This window comes from Scylla paramamosain, chromosome 19 (assembly GCF_035594125.1).
Source record: "Scylla paramamosain isolate STU-SP2022 chromosome 19, ASM3559412v1, whole genome shotgun sequence".
Taxonomy (NCBI): domain Eukaryota; kingdom Metazoa; phylum Arthropoda; class Malacostraca; order Decapoda; family Portunidae; genus Scylla; species Scylla paramamosain.
The window spans coordinates 6295833-6319601 of NC_087169.1; the positions used below are offsets into that span (position 1 = coordinate 6295833).

At 42.0% G+C, this 23769-nt stretch overlaps 1 protein-coding gene across 1 annotated transcript in view; it reads right to left on the bottom strand.

Moving 5' to 3' along the window:
* Positions 1 to 23769, bottom strand: part of LOC135110048 (glutamate receptor ionotropic, delta-2-like) — a 153508-nt gene that overhangs the window by 27071 nt on the left and 102668 nt on the right. The window contains exons 7-8 of the mRNA XM_064022022.1: positions 21788 to 21972; positions 21313 to 21549 (exon numbers count right to left, since the gene is read on the bottom strand). Coding sequence (XP_063878092.1) covers positions 21313 to 21549; positions 21788 to 21972 — 422 coding nt within the window. The remainder of the gene's footprint in view (positions 1 to 21312; positions 21550 to 21787; positions 21973 to 23769) is intronic.

Genomic DNA, 23769 nt, shown 5'->3' on the forward strand with positions numbered 1-23769 from the left:
AAGAAGGGACGTGATAGAAGTCTAAGTCTGTAAGTGGTAAGAGGGTTATAACAAGGGGATGTGAAGCAAGATTCTTAGGATCACCAACCAGGATAGAACAAGATATAATGGGTTCAAGCTTGAAAAAAGAAAAAAAATAGATTTAAGAAAGAGATAGAAAGAAATTGGTTCTCAAATAGAGTGGTAGATGAGTATAAAGGACTCAATAATCATATTAGTGCTAAGACATTAGGAAGTTTTAAGAGAGGATAAGACAGGTTTATGGAGTGGGATGATAGGTGGAAATAGGTAGGTATATTTCATAGAGGGACCACCACGTATAAGCCTGGTCGCCTCTTGCAGCTTCCCTTATTTCTTATGTTCTTATGTTCTTATGTAAAAGAACCATAACTCACATGGGTAAAGGCCCCCGAACGCACACATTTATAAACATCTGAATATAACTTACCTTACGATGACGGATAGTATTTTCCTTTAACATAGAAGAATATTGATATATTATCATATAATTTACATAACTTCCAATCCCATATTAATCGTCAATATCATTGGTATTTCATATTGGGGAGGAGTAGGACACACCAACATTTGTTTAAGGAATCAGTGGTGTATCCAATGAGTTGACACTAACACCAAGGATTAAAAAAACGAGGGTTACATTAGTAATACTATCACCACGTTTAAAAAAAATCAAGCCATGGTCTGCGTGATCAATTTAGAAGTGAAATTTACAGTCCTATCGGACTGGACTTCCATGGGTAACCCAAAATGTGTGAAAAAAATTCAACAGGGCCTTCACCATTATCCGCGTGTATGTACTCCTAAGCGGGGTCGCCTCCGGGTATCGGATAGTGCCGTCCATAATAGTAAATATTTATGATCTGCCCTTGGAAAAGGAATTGGTCCCACATTAACATCCTAATCTTCCTAACTCCCAGGTGCCCAGCCAAGGGGTTTTCGTGTTCCAATAGCACCAGTGCCTCAATAAACTTGGACAGCACCATGACCTACACCAACTCACTTCCATCTTTCTCCCTCCACCTGCGACACAGGACACCATCACTCAACACAAACTCCTCCCGTCCTTTTAATTTCTCATTGCCCTCTTACCTTGGCAAAGTAAGGAGCCACCTCCTCATCCTCCTGGCTCCCAACGATCAATTCGGTGGACTTTGCTGCAGTAATTCCTTCCTTGTCAGCAGTGTCATGAGCTAAGGAAAGGGCTGAGACCCTGGATCCCCTTCGCGGTTTCTGGCGTGGACCAAATCGACTACCACGCATCTAAAAACTATTAGGTAAACTAGAAACTACCGTGTCTGGTCCCCGCAGGGGAACAGCCCACTCCCAACTTCCGGTGCACCCCGCAAGGGATGAGACTCGATGAATTGAGTCACCATACCCTCAGCAATGACCAACAACATTCAAGACACAACAGCCTGGGTTCCGGAATCCATACCGGAGCCCTCAATCTCCAAACCTGGCGACAGCTTAGCCTGAGCGCCACCTGTGAGACGTGCCAGCAACAGAACTACTAAAACCTGCCTTCCCATCCTCACTCTCGGTAACACCTTTAACCAAGTGCTTTCTGCGGTGGTTCTGCCTTATCACAGTCACCCCAAAGACTCGCCAAGCAGCATGACAGATCTATGGGCACCGTCCCCCCCCCACTGCGGCATCAACATCCACTCTGATCTCCTCTTGTAGTTGTTCCGTATCATTGGTCAGTCCCAAGAATTACAGAGAGCCTGAGCGCCCTTTCATGGGCTACCCGCTTCGACAGTGAGCAAATCATCACACACAGTAGTTCAGAAGTTCCAGCGATCCCCTCATCTGCGACAGGGTCCGCAGACGTGGGGCACACCTAGACTCTCCCACCTGCCAGATCGTTCCCCGAAAGGAAATCTACCGCTGATACTGGCAGGTGATTCGACAATGCCACCTGTGCACTAATGGGCACACCAACTGGACCTCCACTGTAACAAAACTCTCCTGGCATAATACATCTTGGTAAGAATTCACCTTCCCTCCGGTAATGTTTCTACCCACAGACTGCTGTGCCGCTGTATCCCTAACAGTTAATGGATATCTATTTAACCCCAGCAATCTTGACTATGCCCTCACATGGGAGCGGCTTGCACCGGTACAAACCGGGCTTCAAAGAGGTTTGCTTTGTATCAAATGTCGGGAAGGGGGTATTTATTCCTGCTTCCCCTTTCGTGGTAGCAAAACACTGACATACACTGTTATTCTCGAGGTCCTGATCGGGCCAAACTAATCACATTCACCGGTTTCTGTGGAGGTTTAGGAGCTGTAACAGTTACTAGCTGAGGACAATTAAACCTGAAATGTTCCACTGGTTTACAATAATAGTATGCATACGGATTATAAAACTTAAGACTGCTATGCATCAGGTTTCCACTTAACTCCCCCCCCTTTTTTTTATGTATATTAGTGGAGGCTTCTTCCTGGCAGAACTCCCTCCTGCAAATTTATTTTCGCCCCAAATGCTAGGATGATGGACTCCTACTGTCCCGACACTTCCACCGCCTCCCGACAGCTTATCATAAATTAATTTATTTTCCGTACCCAACTTGTGAGGTACAAGGACTGTAGGCTAAGACATGATCATCAGCCCAAGTGGCCACCTCCTTCAGACTCTTGAATCTCTTCTTCTGGAGCAGTCACTACTTCCTTATCAGCCATATTCGCGAATTGCTTCATAATTATTAACTCCTTTAAATATTTATTATAGGGTGATCCTCCACTGACATTTTATCATGTTCTTCCAACATTTTGCCCTCTAGAAAGTATCTTCCTAGTTATGGAAATATCTGTCAGCTTCTCGTTCTCATCTAAACTCTAAACACCTGTTCACTATGTGGCATATTCTGCATGTTTTCCTGGGTGAAGATAGTTACAAAATACTCATTCATAAGTTTACTAATCTCCTCTCCAGAACTAACCAGCTCCTCATCTGCTGCCTTTAATGGACCTATAGCATCCTTATTTTTCGTCCTGTATACCTGATAAAATCCCTTGGGGTTCGTTTTTGCCTGGCTGGCTACCTTTAATTCATAATTGCCCTTAGCTTTTTTTGTTAACTTCCTGACTGTTCTAACTAATTCATTATATTGTGACCTTAACACTTCTTCACCTGCCCTTAATCTCTTATATATACTTCCCTTACCCCCTATATAATGCTTTAACCTAGCAGTCATCCATTTAGTGTCATTTTTCTATGATCTTATTGCCCTATACAGGATATTTGCTAAATGACCTGTATGAACTTTATCTACGAAATATTTATACAGTTCATCTACATTTACCTCACCTAATCCCCTCATCTCGGCCCCTACCATCCTCTCCACTCCCTCATCTACTCGTCTCGACCTCACCTCTTTCATTTCAGCATGACCTGACATTCCAGCATACTCACACCTATCTCCCCCTTCCTCTTTCCTCCGCCCCTTCCGGACACATCTTCCCTCCTCTTGTCGTACACCCTCACACCTCACCTCACCTCTCTCATCCTGCCTTATCTCCCTGAACTCCGTCCCGGACCTGACCTCATCCTGCATCCGTTGCCAGTCCACTCCTTGGAGGTACCTTTTTAATTCCTCAAAATCTGCTATCCTGGGGTAAGGTATTTTACCAGTGTTTTTGCTTCTAAAAGTTTCTTCCCATTCTAAATTGTACCTAATTTCTCTATAGTCACTGTTACCTAGCTGTCCTCCAACCTCTACCTGCGTGACTGCTTCCTCTCTGTTAGTAAGAATTAAATCTAGAATATTATTCTCCCTTGTGGGTTCTACGACTACCTGTTTTAAAAAAAATATTTTGGATTACCTTAAGAAATTCCTCTGCTTCCTTGTTACCTAACATCAGACTCCAGTCGATATTCCTAAAATTATAATATCCTACCACACATACCTAATTTTACCTGCCTGCTCTATTTAATTCCTGCCACAGTGAGGTGTTAATTTTCTTTGTACTGGTCGGTGGTCTGTAAACTACCCCTAGTACTACTGACTGCGATCCTTCCTTAATATCTATCCATATAGAGAAGGTAAACTCTCTAAGGAAACTCACTTTGCACTGAGGCACACCACATCCACTTTAATTAAATTAAGTCATTACCTGCTGCAATATCATCAGCTTTTAATGTTAATTTGCTAGGAAATTTTCAGACTGACAAACTGGAGTCTAGATTTGGAATATACAGACAAGTGAGTGGCGGCAACTATAATGTGTCAGTAGAACAGGTCCTAGAATCAGAGAACAAGTTGAAGATAGTAAACCTGCTTTCCTTAAAGTCTTCCCACTCAAGTGTTTTGCATATAACGAATATGAATACTTCCTCTGTAGAGGATGAGGAATCTCCTGTCACCTCTTTAGATATATTTCATGGTATTCATGATGAAGTTACAGATCAGGAACTGTCACACACGGATGAGAAGGTAATGATTTATATTTCAGGGTATGTAAGTCACACTATACAGAAAAATTGTATGTGATCCTTATGTGGTGCAAAAATTTGTTCGAGAAATATTCTTGATGTAGAGATATCAGAACATTTTTATTACACTAAGCACCTTAACAAGGGAGGGTTAAATGGCCCACAGAGTTTACTCTTGATGCATGTACCTGCATCAACAAAATATTTCAAGTTCTCATGAGTACTCAAGAGAAAGAATTTCTAAACTTAGCAAATCACAGAACTGTTTTAATGGATTTGTCTGTTAATTATCTTCAGGACAGAATTGATTTCAATGAAACTTGTATGTGTGGTACTTCAAACAAGCAATTCATTGTGCGAGCTGTGAGGTCAGCAGAATATATATATATATATATATATATATATATATATATATATATATATATATATATATATATATATATATATATATATATATATATATATATATATATATATATATATATATATATATATATATATATATATATATATATATATATATATATATATATATATATATATATATATATATATATATATATATATATATATATATATATATATATATATATATATATATATATATATATATATATATATATATATATATATATATATATATATATATATATATATATATATTATATATATATATTATAATTACTCAAAATCTGTGAATAGAATATAAGAACATAAGAAATAAGGGGAGGTGCAAGAAGCGACCAGGCATACACGTGGCAGTCCCCGTATGAAATATACCTACCTATTTCCATCTATTATCGCCATCCATAAACCTACCTAATCTTCTTTTTTTTTTTTATATGTAGGAAGGTCACTGGCCAAGGGCAACAAAAATCTAATAAAAAAATGCCCACTGAAATGCTAGTCCTATAAAAGGGTCAAAGCAGTGGTAAAAAAATGATGGAAGGAATTCAAGAAGGTGGAAATACAGACGCAGGCAGGGAGTTCCAGAGTTTACCAGAGAAAGGGATGAATGATTGAGAATACTGGTTAATTCTTGCGTTAGAGAGGTGGACAGAATAGGGGTGAGAGAAAGAAGAAAGTCTTGTGCAGCGAGGCCGCGGAAGGAGGGGAGGCATGCAGTTAGCAGGATCAGAAGAGCAGTTAACATGAAAATAGCGGTAGAAGACAGCTAGATACGCAACATTGCGGCGGTGAGAGAGAGGCTGAAGACAGTCAGTTAGAAGAGAGGAGTTGATGAGACGAAAAGCTTTTGATTCCACCCTGTCTAAAAGAGCAGCATGAGTGGAACCCCCCCAGACATGTAAAGCATACTCCATACATGGACGGATAAGGCCCTTGTACAGAGTTAGCAGCTGAGGGGGTGAGAAAAACTGGCGGAGACGTCTCAGAACACCTAACTTCATAGAAGCTGTTTTAGCTAGAGATGAGATGTGAAGTTTCCAGTTCAGATTATAAGTAAAGGACAAACCGAGGATGTTCAGTGTAGAAAAAAAAAAGATGGGGACAGTTGAGTGTCACTGAAGAGGAGGGGATAGTTGTCTGTAAGGTTGTGTCGAGTTGATAGATGGAGGAATTGAGTTTTTGAGGCATTGAACAATACCAGGTTTGCTCTGCCCCAATCAGAAATTTTAGAAAGATCAGAAGTCAAGCGTTCTGTGGCTTCCCTGCGTGATATGTTTACCTCTTGAAGGGTTGGACGTCTATGAAAAGACGTGGGAAATTGCAGGGTGGTATCATCAGCGTAGGAGTGGATAGGACAAGAAGTTTGGTTTAGAAGATCATTAATGAATAATAAGAAGAGAGTGGGTGACAGGACAGAACCGTGAGGAACACCACTGTTAATAGATTTAGGAGAAGAACAGTGACCGTCTACCACAGCAGCAATAGAACGGTCAGAAAGGAAACTTGAGATGAAGTTACAGAGAGAAGGATAGAAACCGTATTAGGGTAGTTTGGAAATCAAAGCTTTGTGCCAGATTCTATCAAAAGCTTTTCATATGTCCAAGGCTACAGCAAAAGTTTCACCAAAATCTCTAAAAAAGGATGACCAAGACTCAGTAAGGAAAGCCAGAAGATCACCAGTAGAGCGGCCTTGACGGAACCCATACTGGCGATCAGATAGAAGGTTGTGAAATGATAGATGTTTAAGAATCTTCCTGTTGAGGATAGATTCAAAAACTTTAGATAGGCAGGAAATTAAAGCAATAGGACGGTAGTTCGAGGGATTAGAACGGTCACCCTTTTTAGGAGCAGGTTGAATGTAGGCAAACTTCCAGCAAGAAGGAAAGGTAGATGTTGACAGACAGAGCTGAAAGAATTTGACTAGGGAAGGTGCAAGCACGGAGGCACAGTTTCGGAGAACAATAGGAGGGACCCCATCAGGTCCATAAGCCTTCTCTTACAGCTCTCTAGTGTCCTAGCACTAACATCATGATTACATGAGTCCGTTCCACTCATCTATCGCTCTATTTGAGAACCAAAACAAAAAGGAAAATAACATTTAATACATAATGTGAAGAGTAGTGTAGGTATATTCAACAAAAATAAAGATGTTTTGTATGATATCTATGTAGTTTCAATACAGCTAAAACATAAAGGAGTGTGATTGTGTATGAATGTTACAATGTTACTCATTATCATAAAGGACGATCCTGTAAGTGTGGACGCATACCTCATTTATTTCCAATGCAGTAATTTAACACTTATCTGTCTACAAGTGCTACATAATCTGTAGGTATGTATTTATCATAATAATTTCATTACGGAGACTTTGAATAATTAGCTTTCAATTGAAGCCTCATAATAGTCAACAAATGCTCAAATTCTTAATAACAACCGAAACTGAGTAGCATGCAGTTGATAATGTCAAACTTGCAATCGGCTGTCATGGACCGCTTGCTCGTGTAGCGTCATTATTTCGACACCCAGGCCTGAGTATTTCGGAGACCATGAGTCTGGCCCAACCTCGGGGGATGGACGTAGTGGCTGATGTTCATTGTATCTACCCAGTATCTTTATAATATACAGCAGCTTTTGTATATCTGTGTTTCCCTGACACCTTCTGTGGCACACCTTCTGAGCACACCATGGGCAACCTTACAGTCAACAAATAACAATACAAAGAAATAAAACTAGTACACTACCGAAATTTATCGGCCTCCACCACCTCAAGTCTCTTCATCTCTCCTCTCTTTCTGCCTCAAGCATTCTCGCCATCTCCTCGGCCTTAAGCCCATTGGCTTCTCTAACCTCCTCAACCTTCAGCTTTTTCGTCTCATCTTCAAACTCAAGCTCTAAATCTCGTCTCCTCAGACATATCTCCCGTCTGGGAGGCTCCAACAATACTATGAGCGGTACTAATAAGGCGGCCACGGACACTATCCCTGGAGTATCCTCAAACAAATTTCCTAAATCTTCTCTCCCATTAGCAGGAGACACAGAACATGAGTCATTTAATTTACCAGCCACTCCTTCCAAAGGTCTGGGTTGACTATTGACACATAAGAACAATAAAAAATACATAGATATCTCTGCTCCCTAAATTGACTGCAAGAACTTCCAGTTATCTCGACGAAATGTCGCCAATTCTGTTACGACCCTACAAAACCCCTCTCCATGGATCACTCCCGATACCACAAACAGCTCCCATTACTTTCTTAGGCTACACCCTGTAGCCTATCATTGGGCTAATACAGATGAGTCCAAGCCTTTCGCAGAACGTGAAACAGCTAAAACCTCAAGGTCGCCATCCCTGCCACTACTGCAGAGTACTATAATTCCAAAGTTTTCACTCTCCAATGCTGAAAAGGACAGTCACGTTTTAGCAAGAACATAGCGATAGATACCACACAATACATATCCAGATTACCAAACCGCCCTCAAACGACAGGTCATAACACTGTCCTCAGAATATTACCGTGCCTTGGTCCGTTTTCAGCGCGTCTTAGAACTTCCAGAAGACTGATCTCAACTATAAAGTTGACAGATCAGAAGAGAGAGATGAGAGTACAGTACACTACACAGCATGCACACAGAAATGTCCTCTGGCCAATAAGACGCACAAACGATAAGAACAATAACAACAAAAAGGCTAGTAGCATTTAACTCAAGAGCAAACAGATGAAAACACATTGGAGGCAGTCGTCTCCACAAAAACCCAGAGACCTTACAGCGGCACCTTGGGGTTCTGTTGATGGACATAGCAGGATACTAAACTTAAAGGTAGGCAACCAAAACCCAAACCCTCACTCAGTTACTTGTATAACCTATATAGGCAGAATTACGTAAATATGAAAACTACGACGCGTCGTTCTCGTAAGACGTCGATCCGCCAACTTCCATGGGAAAGCACGTGGCTCACATTCAGCACTGCTCATAGCTATCTCGCTCCCGAAAATGATTTTAACTTCATTAAATTATTTCACAGAAACTATAGAGACTGGCTGAAATTTTATCCTTTTATAATGGACTAGGGCTTTCAATATTTCATGGATGTTAATTTTAACTCGCTACTACTACTAGAAATGGGAAAAATTTAAAAGAAAATAAGACGGAGTTCACTTAAAGATCTAAGAAAAATAAAATGAGGAAACAGTAGACACCTGCCGTAATGATAATTACTCCCTATCAGGTCTCAAACAATAGATCAGAGGGTACTTATCAGTAACTCAGCTGTGACCTCACTGAAGGTTACTCTTTGTCTCTCACAGCAGTCACACCCTGCCCTCTAAAGATAACTCTCTTCTTCCACGCGAAACTACATGCACCTGATTACACGCACACATTCACTCAAGATTCTAAATTAATTATGGCGATTCCTATACCGTCCTCAGTCTCCATCTGGGGAGGAGATTACAAATGAAGCTAGGTCGGATTGCTCTTCTGATATTGACCATGAGTGCCTTGACAACCCCCTCAGCTTTTTCTTCATTAACTTCTGCAAAATTCGCGATCCTAGATCTAATTTTCAATCTCTTGAACACCACCTTTCCTCTAATACACCTCATCTTTTCCTAACTGAAACATAGGTATTTGAGACAACTGACAGTAACCCCTTTGCTGTTCCCTCCTACTTTCTCTATCTTGATTTTCAATCCAAAGTAGGGTGTTGCACTATATGCTCAATGGTTTAATCTTTTAGCATGCCCACTCTCTTGAATCTTCTGAATTTTCCACCATCTGGCTGACTAAAGTGTCACCCTAAAACAAAATTTGTCTGTGCTGTACACCTCTCACCTAACTCCCTTAACTACCTAACTATATATATATATATATATATATATATATATATATATATATATATATATATATATATATATATATATATATATATATATATATATATATATATATATATATATATATATATATATATATATATAGTACATCCTGACTCTTCTTTTTTGTGGAGTTCTCAATTTTTGAGACATCAGTCTATGTACTAGAGTCCCGCTCTTGGCATGGGTTTGGACAAGTTTCCTTTAGTCATTGTGCTTAGGCTAACTTCACTACAGTAGAACCACTACAGAAAGCACATGACTTTGTTGCGAGAGTTGTTGAGAGTGAGGCTGGAGTGTTTTATTTCGATAGCTTGTTTGTTGGTTCGCCTCACCCTGCGGAGCACTTTGGAGGTGGCGCTGAGACGGAGTTGTCACTTAGTTTGGAGGTTAAGAGCGCTGGTATTCACTCTGAGCCCAAGTTTTAATAATAATAATAATAATAATAATAATAATAATAATAATAATAATAATAATAATAATAATAATAATAATAATAAACGGTTTATTATTTAGGCAGTTAGCAAACTGAAAAAGTACAGAGGGGATGGGGAAATACTTAACATTAATCCTAAAGGTAAGTCTAATCTAGAAGGGAAATACTATTGATTGATGGCTCGCACTATGGTGGGAATCGCGCGGAGTCTGTACCGGTCCGTGCGCGGCGCCTTTAGAAGCGTTTTCTTGTTGTGGTGTCTGGTGGCACGGACAGGGCGAGGCGCGTCAGGCGGCAGCATGTGTCTGAGACATGGATGATGCAGTAGTCTCCTTCCAAACTTTTCCAGAGCCTCTCGGTGCCTGGTGGATAGTCTGGACAGACTCAGGGTGGTCAGGGCTTCATCATAGGTGGTGTAGGCAGAGCCAAGGATGACGCTGCACGCCTTTTTCTGCACACTCTCCAGCTGTAGCTGTTGAGTGTGTGTGAGGGAGGAGGACCACGCTAGGGAGGCATACATAATTTTGTGGAGGATGAAGGTGAGATACACCCCCTCTTAACTCGTCTCTCGGCGTCCCCAGCGACCTGAGTCTGCGCTGCATGTACAGCTGATAGGTAGCGGATCTTACGGTGCTGGCGACATGCTGCTTCCAGGTCAGCTGGTCGTCCACCGTGACTCCGAGAAGCTTGGCACATCGGACCACCTGGAGGGAGTGAGGGCCCACTGTGAGTTTGGGAGGGGGCACTGGTACAGAGGAGGTACAGAAATGTATCACCACAGTTTTGCTGTGGTTGATGGTCATCCTGCTCTCCTCCATCCACGTCTGCAGTCGCTCCAGAATTGCTTGCAGTGGCGAGTAGTCCGGGTTCTTGGTGGAAACTGGGACGCTCACGGTGCAGTCGTCCACATACCTCCAGCGATGGGGAGTTTCAGTGGGGGCGTCGTTAATGAGGAAGAGGAAGCATAGTGGACCCATCTTGGTCCCCTGGGGGACCCCACATGTCAGCTGGTGGAAATTAGAGATAGAGCCCTGATAGCGAACGTCCTGACGCCTCCCTATGAGGAAGTCAGCTAGCCACGTTACCAGGTTAGGAGGGAGACCCAGATTTATTGCCTTGCTGATGACAACAGTGTGATCAACAAGATCAAAGGCTTTTTTGAAGTCCATAAAAGCACAGCTAGAGAGGTGTTTCGCTTGTCCAGGTGGCTGTGGATGAATTCAAGGAAGTTGGTCAGGTAATGGGAGGTGGAGGTGGCTTTAATATTTCCAAACTGTCTGATATTTACGGTATTACAAATTTTCGTGTAGGCCCAATCATACATAAAATCTTCACAAATAAGGCTAGGGATGGGGGTGATAGAGACTGGCCTGAGGTCACCGAGTGACCGTGGACTGGAAGTTTTGGGGATAGGGGTGACGTAAGATGTCTTACAGTCCGCGGGGCAATAGTGTTGAAAGAGAGAGGCGTTTATTATGGAGCATAGCGGTGCTGCTAGCTCTACAGCAAACTCCTTGTAAATTTTAATAGGAAGGTGAGTGGGTGTGTTGGATCTTGGTTTCAATTTGAGTATTCTCTTAAAAACATCCACCGCCTGGACAATAGGGGGAGGGGAGGGAGCGGGAAGATAGGCAGGAAGCAGAGTGGTGTGGAGGGGAGGAAAGGTTTGACAGATAGCGGCAAAGTGATCGTTCATCTTCTGAGCCGCGAGATTAGCAGAAGATGTGAGGTGCAAGGAAGAGATGAAGTGTGCTTTTCTAGGCCACACAAAGCCTTGATCTTAGCGTACCACTCTCTGTTGTTGGCCAGGTGGTGTATCTTGTCCGGGTAATAGCTTGCCTTGGCAGCCTTAATCTTCCTGATCACTGTTTCTTAGTTTCCTGTATAGGACCAGGCAGGAGTGGAACGCCAAGGTCCGCTGACGCATGAGTCTTTTAATGCGGGGCGTCATGTAGGGGGCATCAGATAGGTGCACTGTGACACTCTTGGCTGTGAAGTAGCGGTGGAAGGCTTCTGTGGTGGTGGCGACGTAACTGTGCCATTTTAAGTAGACGTCCTGCACATCCAGCACCTCGGTCCACGGATGTTGTGTCACCCACTGCCCAAAATCCCTCATGACTCAGTCAGGCATGGGGCGGTGGGTCCTGGTAATAGCTGACCGGGCGATCGAGGTGGTGGGTGTGGGTGTCCACAGTATGGAGAGGTAGGTGCTCCGTCCCATGGGAGGCAGCGGCTTGGGGGGCGAGTACTGCTGGCCCAGGTCTGTCAGTATAAGGTCGAGGATGGCTTGGTGGGTGGGAAAGTCCATGACCTGGGTGAGGTGTAGCTGGTGTAGGATATCGCTGATATCTAATCTGTTAAAGTCCACACAGATGACCGGCTTGGCAGCAGGATACCTCACCCTCAGGGCGTCAGCAGTGTCAATGATGTGAGCGGTGAGTAACTGTGCTGTGGTGGCTCGTGGGGATGGTACATGACGCACACGATGATGGAGGCTGTGTTGCTGGGATGTCAGGGGGGGATGTAACTCTCACCCACAGGGCCTCCACTCCGGCGTGAATATCGAGAGGAAGGTGTGAGGGGCTGAGGTCAGAGCGGCAGCAAACGGCCACTCCCCCCCCCCTTGCGTCCTGTCCTGAGGTGGTGATAGTAGAGCTTGTAGTCCTGCATCATGCACACCTGAGGAACAATCTGCTACGCCTTAGTAATCGCCACAATGTCCGCACCAGTAGAGCTCACCGTCACAATCAACTCGTCCATCTTGTTGGCCAGAGACGTCGCATTAAATAGGAGGGAGGGAAGACTATACCACACACGCGGCAGTTCAAAGTGTTTGTATTCCATCTTCTCCACCCTGCGGTCTTTTCTGGCACTGGAGGTCACTACCTTGATGGGACGCACCACACTTTTACCTCCTCTCGATCCACGGTTCCGAAATAGTTTCAAGGTCTTAAGGCACTGTATCACGTTGGGCGGCGGGTAACCGGATCCTCGCCTACAACGCAGGAGGTAGTTGCGTTCGTACGCTTGCACTGAAACACACATTATTCTTTATGTGTCGACACGCACTCGCTAAATGTGTTCACAAGTACAACAGTCCCACCAGGGCGACCCTAAAACTAAAAACTAAAAGTTGAAAACAGAAAAAAACTGAGGTCACTATCACTAGGAGGCGGTGAGGGCCAATATGATGGCCAAGGCTGCTCGAGAGCGCCTAAGGTCACACGTCCTTCCCGTGTGATGTCAAGACAGTGTGTGTTAGGAGTCAGTACCAAAGGAGGGCTGGATCCTAAATTTGCTGGGGAGGTGGGAGTTTCCTCCTCTGCGCAATGCAGTGAAAGCGGGGAGCAGGCTACTCTCCAGCAAGGATCAGATACGGAAGGTGTTAGCTCATTTACTGATAATGCAGCTCCCCACATACCCAGGGAGGGTTTTGTCTCTCAGGAACGCACTGCCCCGTTTGCTGCCAAGGCAGAAGAGGGAAGTGAGGAAGTAGAGGGTCGGGCAGAGTTAGCAGAGAGTAACGATATTTTGGATAGCCGGCAGATACGATAAAGGTTTAATGTTCCGATTTGTTGTGCCATCCGCAGTCAAGGATGCACGAGTGCAGATAGCACGTGGAGGCCCGGTGTCTGGCCGATCTGGAGTCGGATTGACACAGGAACGGTTGCGGTGGTTTTGTTGGCCTGGAGTGGCCATGTTTGTTGATTGTTGCCGCGTTGGTCAGATATGCAAGCCTGACTTCCTCTCTCTATCATATTATGAGTGATGTTGTTTTCTTGGTAAGAGATGTTAGCCCGATTCCTCTTTCCTGTGGGAGTTGTGAAAGTATTATGTATGATGTTGGCATCACGGTGCGACATCGGGTGGCAGTGTTAATGAAGCTGCCAGTGATGAGTTGTTGCTTCCTGCCCGGGATGCACCCACATTGTTGCTGGGAGCTTCGTGTGGCCAATTCGTTGTTAAGTGTCACGTGCTGATCCTCAGACACTCACAGTTGCGAGATGAACCTATAGATGACATATGATTGTCAAAGTTGTCCTTTCGTCTCGCTGGGCCTATTTCTGAGGAACAGATACAAGGAGTCTACCATAATAGCTTATATACGAAGAACACTCACTCAGTGTAGCATGTGGAAGTAAATCCACTAATAAATAGAACACTCTACATGAGTGCTACTAAACAACAAAAGAGACATAGAAAACCAAATAAAGAGAATCATTGACAGCCGGCACAAAGCGACTGTTGTGCTGCCGTATCCCGCAATACAGTATCAAGGTACTCAACCCCAGCAACCTCAACAGTGCCTTGACACAAAAAGGCACAGCATCAGTCTAAACCAGACCTCACGGGAGGCGATGAGATGTTAACAGATGAGGGAACAATACTTCCTGCCTTTCTCCCCTAACAATCAAACACAAACCGAATCTCATTCTCAACACCTCGGTCGTGCGATACAATCAACGCCACCGGCTTCTGAGGGACTTACCATCCTACCAGACATATTATCACCACCACTACTGTCGCGTAGATTTCCCGCCAAACCAGCGCTAGCCGCGTCTCCAGACAAACCGTCACTTGCCGCCGCGAGACATTCCACTTATCCAACAAAACACAGGTATGTGGGCTAAGTCATGATTATCTGCCGACGTAGCCACCTCCTTCAAGGTCGTAAACCATTTCTCCCGCAGCAGTGCCACAATCTCTTTCTCGGCTACATTAACAAACTACTCAATCACCGTTAATTCTTTCAGATCTCGATAAGGGATGGACTGCTCGCTAGCTATCCACTTTTCAAAAATTTTCTCGAGATAGTGAACACACTAGAGGTAAGAGTCAAAAGGCGTTTACTTGGCTCCTCGGAATCGTGACCTATAGCCCTCAGGCTGTAGCTCGTAGGCTCTCAGATTGTCAGCCTTAAACTCATCATGATTCTCCACATCATCTACTGACATCTTGTCATAAATGTTTAACGCATTGCGCTTCAACATAATGCTGACAAAGCCAAACCAACGCTCCTGAGGCCACTCAGACTCTGCCGCCTTCTTCACAAGCCTCCTAAACCATTCTGTCACCTTCTTTTCATCAAACTCCGGTATCAACTTCAAACTTTTCACCATCTAGCTTTCTACTGTATCTTCTTTCACTCCTTCTCATCTCCGTATGCCGTGAAGAAAATTCATCTTTATTCGATTCTTCTCCACCTCAAATATTCCGTTCGTCTAGGCCTTCTCTTTCTGCCTCAAATATCTTCATCTCTTTCTTACACATCTTCGCCTCCTCCTCTTCGGCTTTTAAGTCTCTTGGCTTCCCTAGCCTCCTCCACATGCAGCCTCCTTGCCTCGACTTTAGCTTCTAATTCAAACCTCCTCCAATTCAAACCTTCTTCTCTCTCTCTCTCTCTCTCTCTCTCTCTCTCTCTCTCTCTCTCTCTCTCTCTCTCTCTCTCTCTCTCTCTCTCTCTCTCTCTCTCTCTCTCTCTCTCTCTCTCTCTCTCTCTCTCTCTCTCTCTCTCTCCTTCGCAGTTTTCAATTTATTAGCTTCTCTAGCCTCCACCATCTCTAATATTTTCATTTCCAATTCAAATCTATTTTTTTTTTCAGATATTCCTTCTGGTTGGGAAAATCCACCAATAGTGTGGGTAGGGCATATATTGCCGGGGACACTGTTTTCGGGGATCTTTGTCCGAACACCGAACTAGGCCAGATTTACAATGCCACTTCCTGCAGAAACGAGAGTTCAGGTCGTAAGCTACCCCCTGCTACCAGGCTTTCCCTCCATAGTTTGGGCTGAGTACTTTCACACTAAGGACAAACGAACAAATAACAGTGAACTGTCTCTCCCATTTGACCACTACAGCTTCCAGCTCCTGGCGAGATCGGCAATTCTGTTATGACCAGATGCAGCCCCTTTCACAGCTGCAACTGGCTCGGGCCAGCACATCTCTAGGGTACCTTCTCCATAGCCTGGTACATTGCAGAAACGAGATGAATCAGGCATCTGGTGGTCGTCAGTACCTATTAAGCCTCAACAGGTGGTCATCCTGTTTCACCACTAACAGGGAAGGGAGTATAACGAATACTAACTTAACCCACACGCTGAGAAAGAACTAATTAATCACTTACTATGGAGTGCAGGCAGTATAAACAAAACACAAAATGATAGTATAATATCTCGTTGAACTATCACCCACAAGTGGGCCACTCACGTCTAAAAAGAGTATTATACACACTCTTGCCAGAGAACAGCCAATTAGCAGTCTTCCAAAAAAACATGGACCCCTCTCCTCCCGTTCCCGTTGGCGGAGCCCGAGGAGAGGGCAAACAGCTGTATTCTAACATAATATCATAAAGTCCTCTAATATTAGACACTTACAGCTGCGACATCCAGGCACTAGTAGCATTTGAAAACATGACACGCAGGACATAACACAGAAGACGCCCAGATAGGCACAATCCACCACAGTATTCTGCACATCGGCAGAAAAGAGGAGAGGAATGGTGCCTGTTCATTCCAATACACAGTACAAAGACACGACAGATGCCTGGGCAACCTAGAGATGCACGTAGAGTCAACACTCATACACGCAGAAGTGGCGAGTCACAGGGAAACTCACGCTCTTCCAATAATATTAAGGTCGCCTGAAAAACAAAACAAAGAATTATAATCTCACCATAAAAACGCAAAAAAACAAGACAGCCACAGGGTCAGTTGCATTTATCTAGAAAGAATACGAGCCAAAAGAGTAAATTCGACTTAGACGACAGAACAATACGACCAGGTGGACCTCCATCTACCCTGGTCAGACAAGGACACCAGAAAGATGAGTGCAGACGACTGAGTTGGCGGTGGTACTTCCACATTTTTTTTCTTTTTATGTAGGAGAGACACTGGGCAAGGGCAACAGAAATCCGGTAAAAAAATGAGATGCCAGTCCCACAAAAGGGTCCAAAGCGGTAGTCAAAAATTGAAGGATAAGAGTCTTGAAACCTCCCTCTTAAAGGAATTCAAGTCATAGGAAGGTGGAAATACAGAAGCAAACAGGGAGTTCCAGAGTTTACCAGAGAAAGGGATGAATGATTGAAAATACTGGTTAACTCTTGCATTAGAGAGATGGAAATAATAGGGGTGAGAGAAAGAAGAAAGTCTTGTGCAGCGAGGCCGCAGGAGGACGGGAGGCAAAATCAGAAGAGCAGTTTGCATGAAAATAGCAGTAGAAGATAGCTAGAGATACAAAATTATGGCGATGAGAGAAAGGCTGAAGGCAGTCGGTTAGAGGAAAGGAGTTGATGAGACGAAAAGCTTTTCATTCAACCCTGTCTAAAAGAGCGGTATGAGTGAAACCCGCCAGACATGTGAAGCATAATCCATACATGAACGGATAAGGCCCTTGTACATAGGTAGCAGCTGTGGGGGATGAGAAAAACTGGCGGAGACGTCTCAGAACACCTAACTTCATAGAAGCTGTTTTAGGTAGGATAAGATGTGAAGTTTCTAGTTCAAATTATATGTGAAGGACAGACCGAGGATGTTCAGCGTAGAAGAGGGGGACAGTTGAGTGTCATTGAAGAAGAGGGAATAGTTGTCTGGAAGGTTATGCCGAGTTGATAGATGGAGGAATTGACTTTTGAACCATTGAACAATACAAAGTTTGCTCTGCCCCAATTAGAAGTTTTAGAAAGATCAGAAGTCAGGCGTCCTGTGGCTTCCCTAAGTGAAATGTTTGCTTCCTGTAGTGTTAGACGTCTACGAAAAGACGTGGAAAAGTGCAGGATGGTATCATCAGCGTAGGAGTGGAGAGGGCAAGAAGTTTGGATTAGGTCACTGATGAATAATGAGAAGAGAGTGGGTGACAAGACATAATCCTGATGAATATAACTGTTAATAGATTTAGGAGAGGAACAGTGACCGTCTACCACAGCAGCAATAGAACGGTCAGATAAGAAACTTGAGATGAATTAACAGACAGAAGGATAGAAGCCGTAGGAGTGCAGTTTGTAAATCTAAGCTTTGCGCCAGACTATATCAAAAGCTTCTGATATATTCAAGGCAACAGCAAAAGATGCTGTTGCCTTGGATATATTGCACTAAGAGACGTTGAGCGTGGTAGTCAGGCTTCTAATATCAGCTAACCAAAGGTACAGAGAGTGTATATCTAATATCCAGCCCTCTCACCAGTGATATTATATTACTTAAACAGCACGACACTACCAACTCTGGTAACACGTACATCTGTCCCTGTCGGTGCCAAACCACCAACTGACTTTACGTCTTCTCTCCTGGCCGTAGGAATGTGAAACGTTTTCCTACGGCTTGCTGAATGCAAGGCGGAGAAGAGTAACACGCGTAACCCACCGCACGGATTACACAAGACAGTACTTATCTTAATAAGCAATTAATCTTCAATAAATAAATGTACCTATATTTTAGGGGCTGGCTAGAATTGTAATTTTTTTTATACTAGACTATGACTTTCAAATCATTTCTATGATGGGACAGGGGAAAATTGAAAAAAGGGAATAGTATTGTAGCTTGGAGAGAACTTATAGTAAAATAAACACGACACGCGCCCATAGGGTAAAAATCCTCCAGGAATAAACTCACCCCTCGCACATAACTCACCAACTCCGCTAGAAAGAAAACACAACAATAATGGGCTTAGTAAGATATACCATAAAATGTAACTCCACCCCTCGTAACTATATATATATATATATATATATATATATATATATATATATATATATATATATATATATATATATATATATATATATATATATATATATATATATATATATATATATATATATATTAATTCTTCTTTCTTTTCTTTATGTAGGAAGGACACTGGCCAAGAGCAACAAAAATCCAATTAAAAAAAATGACCACTGAAATGCCAGTCCCACAAAAGGGTCAAAGCAGTGGTCAAAAATTGATGAATAAGTGTCTTGAAACCTCCCTCTTAAAGGAATTCAAGTCATAGAAAGGTGGAAATACAGAAGCAGGCAGGGAGTTCCAGAGTTTACCAGAGAAAGGGATGAATGATTGAGAATACTAGTTAATTCTTGCGTTAGAGAGGTGGACAGAATAGGGGTGAGAGAAAAAATAAAGTCTTGTGCAGCGAGGCCACGGAAGGAGGAGAGGCATGCAGTTAGCAAGATCAGAAGAACAGTTAGCAAGAAAATGGCGGTAGAAGACTGCTAGATATGCATCATTGCGGCGGTGAGAGAGAGGCTGAAGACAGTCAGTTAGAGGAGAGGAGCTGATGTGACGAAAAGCTTTTGATTCCACCTGTCTAGAAGAGCAGTATGAGTGGAACCCCTCCAGACATGTGAAGCATATATATATATATATATATATATATATATATATATATATATATATATATATATATATATATATATATATATATATATATATATATATATATATATATATATATATATATATATATATATATATATATATATAGAGAGAGAGAGAGAGAGAGAGAGAGAGAGAGAGAGAGAGAGAGAGAGAGAGAGAGAGAGAGAGAGAGAGAGAGAGAGAGAGAGAGAGAGAGAGAGAGAGAGAGAGAGAGAGAGAGAGAGAGAGAGAGAGAGAGAGAGAGAGAGAGAGAGAGAGAGAGAGAGAGAGAGAGAGAGAGAGAGAGAGAGAGAGAGAGAGAGAGAGAGAGAGAGAGCAAGAAAATGGTCTGTCCTATACTTATATATATATATATATATATATATATATATATATATATATATATATATATATATATATATATATATATATATATATATATATGTATATATATATATATATATATATATATATATATATATATATATATATATATATATATATATATATATATATATATATATATATATATATATATATATATATATATATATATATATATATATATATATATATATATATATATATATATATATATATATATACACCGTTCTATTGCTGCTGTGGTAGACGGTTCTATTGCTGCTGTGGTAGACGGTCACTGTTCTTCTCCTAAATCTATTAACAGTGGTGTTCCTCAGGGCTCTGTCCTTCCACCCACTCTCTTCTTATTATTCATTAATGATCTTCTAAACCAATCTTCTTGTCCTATCCACTCCTACGCTGATGATACCACCCTGCACTTTTCCACGTCTTTTCATAGACGTCCAACCTTTCAGGAGGTAAACATACCACGCAGGGAAGCCACAGAACGCCTGACTTCTGATCTTTCTAAAATTTCTGATCGGGGCAGAGCAAACTTGGTATTGTTCAATGCCTCAAAAACTCAATTGCTCCATTTATCAACTTGACACAACCTTCCAGACAACTATCCCCTCTTCTTCAATGACACTCAACTGTCCCCCTCTTCTACATTGAACATCCTCGGTCTGTCCTTTACTTATAATCTGAACTGAAACTTCACATCTCATCTCTAGCTAAAACAACTTCTATGAAGTTAGGTGTTCTGAGACGTCTCCGCCAATTTTTCTCACGCCTCCAGCTGCTAACTCTGTACAAGGGCCTTATCCGTCCATGTATGGAGTATGCTTCACATGTCTGGGGGGGTTACACTCATCCTGCTCTTCTAGACAGGGTGGAATCAAAAGCTTTTCGTCTCATCAACTCCTCTCCTCTAACTGACTGTCTTTAGCCTCTCTCTCATCGCCGCAATGTTGCATATCTACCTGTCTTCTATCGCTATTTTGATCTTGCTAACTGCATGCCTCCCTTCCTTCCGCGGCCTCGCTGCACAAGACTTTCTTCTTTCTCTCACCCCTATTCTGTCCACCTCTCTAACGCAAGAGTTAACCAGTATTCTCAATCATTCATCCCTTTCTCTGGTAAACTCTGCAAGTCCCTGCCTACTTCTGTATTTCCACCTTCCTATGACTTGAATTCCTTCAAGAGGGAGGTTTCAAGACACTTGTCCATCAATTTTTGACCACTGCTTTGACCCTTTTATGGGACTGGCATTTCAGTGGGCATTTTTTTTTCATTAGATTTTTGTTGCCCTTGGCCAGTGTCCTTCCTACATAAAACACACACACACACACACACACACATACAATACACACTTTACACAATTAATTTCTATCGATGACATACTTATTTTAAATCATCACACATACCTCCATATTCCTATACACCTCTTTTACAATTGGGTCAGTATGTTTTGAAAAATATTCACGGGGAATTCCTTTAAGGAGCCAGGAGGCGATGCCCCATCTCCAGTTATCTACTTCCACTAAGTCTTCCAAAGTCTCCATGGGTGTTGACGTTCCTTGGACTGTGAGGTGAGCAATCAATGAGGACTTGAAACCAGTGCAGATTATAAGACAAAATACGAGCCACCATCCTGCCAACAACTGCAGGAAAAGATCTTTATATATATATATATATATATATATATATATATATATATATATATATATATATATATATATATATATATATATATATATATATATATATATATATATATATATATACATATGTGTGTGTGTGTGTGTGTGTGTGTGTGTGTGTGTGTGTGTGTATGGAATGCTATAAAATTTTGTGCACATTATACACTATTAAGAACAACAAAAAACAAATGACTTTTACCTGTACAGACACAGTAACAGAAGGCTGAACTGGAGGTCGCTCTACAAGAGTGCCCCATCCATACAAGAGGGAAATGCTAAGCCCCACGTCTTGCACTCCAACAATCCGAGCACCTGCTAAGTTAAGCAGCCAAAAAATCACCCCCCAAACAACAACGCTGATTCCGATACTTAACCATACTCCTCCTGCAATATAAATTCAGGGTTAAGCAGTACAAATTTAAATATTATCTTACATACGGTATAGTCATAATGAAACGTTATTCTATACTTTGTAGCCCCTAAAAAAAAAAAAAAAAACACAGTAAAATGCATTATACTCACTTTCATCAACGATGGCTTACACTCCAAAACAGTTCGATGCCTACATTACTGAATAATAATGGTTGATGCACTTCATTTTCATGGAAGGGCAAGGATCATCCGTAATAAGAAAACAATGCATGGAGGCCAGAAACAGGGCAAATAGGATTTTAGAATGATTTTTTTAGGGATGTTAAAAGTGGAAGACCCAAAGTAATATTAAAGTTGTACTTGGGACTGGTCAGACCTCGTCTAGACTACGTTGTGCAGTTCTAGTTCCCCACATTACAGGAAGGATATAGGTCTACTAGAGTCAGTATAAAGGGAAATGACTAAAAGGATACAGAGGATGAGGGGGATTCCTTACGAAGAGAGACTGAAGCTGTTAAATTTACATTCTTTAGAAAGATCTAAGTTAAGAGGAGACTTGGTAGAAGTTTTTAAGTGGTATAAGGGTTATAACCAAGGGGGACGTAAACAAAACTTTTAGGCTCAACAACCAGGACAGAACAAGAAATAACGGGTTCAAGATTGACAAATTTAGATTTAAAAAGAGATAGGAAGAAATTGGTTCTCAAATACAGTGGTAGATGAATGGACCGGAACGAAATAAATCATCAAGTTGTAAGTGCTAAGACATTAGGGAGCTTTAATAGAAGATTACACGGATTTATGAGTGAACATAATAACATAAGAACATAAGAAATAAGGGAAGCTGCAAGAAGCGACTAGGCTTACACGTGTATGAAATATACCTAGCTATTTCCACCTATCATCCTCATCTGTAAACCCATCTGATCTCTTAAAGCTCCCTAATGTCGTAGCACTAACAACATGATTACTGAGTCCGTTCCACTCATCTACCACTCTATATGAGAACCAGTTTCTTCCTATCTCTTTCCTAAACCTAAATTTTTCAAGCTTGAACCCGTTATTTCTTGTTCTATCCTGGTTGCTGATCCAAAGAATTTGGTTTACATCCCCCTTGATATACCCCTTTTACCACTTAAAGATTTCTATCAGGTCCTCTCTTAACCTACGTCTCTCTAAAGAATGTAAATTTAACAGCTTCATTCTCTCCTCGTAAGAAATACTCCTCATTAACTGTATCTTTTTAGTCATTCTCCTCTGTACTGACTCTAATAGACCTATATCTTTCCTGTAATGTGGGGACCAGAACTGCACAGCGTAGTCTAGATGAGGTCTGACCAGCGTCAATTATAACTTTAATATAACTTCGGACCTTCTACTTTTAACAATCCCAAAAATTAATCCTAATGCCCAATTTGCCCTGTTTTTGGCTTCTGTGCATTGTTTTCCTAGACGGAGTTCAGAGCTAACTATAACTCCTAATTTTTTTTTTCATACCCTGAGCCTGCCAGAGTTTCGTCGTTTCATGTGTACCTACTGTGTGGGTTTCTCTGTTTTGCATATTTTTATATTAAACTGCATTTACTATCTGTCCGTCCATCCATTCATCCTATCTAAATCTGCCTGCAAGGCGATGGCATCCGATTCTGACTTAATAATCTACCTATCTTTGTGTCATCCGCAAATTTACTAACATCACTATTAATTCCACTATCCAAGTCGTTGGCATATATTAAAAACAACAAAGGCCCTAATACTGACCCCACTCTAATTTAGAGCCATTTATTACAAGTCTGTCGCTTAGCCATG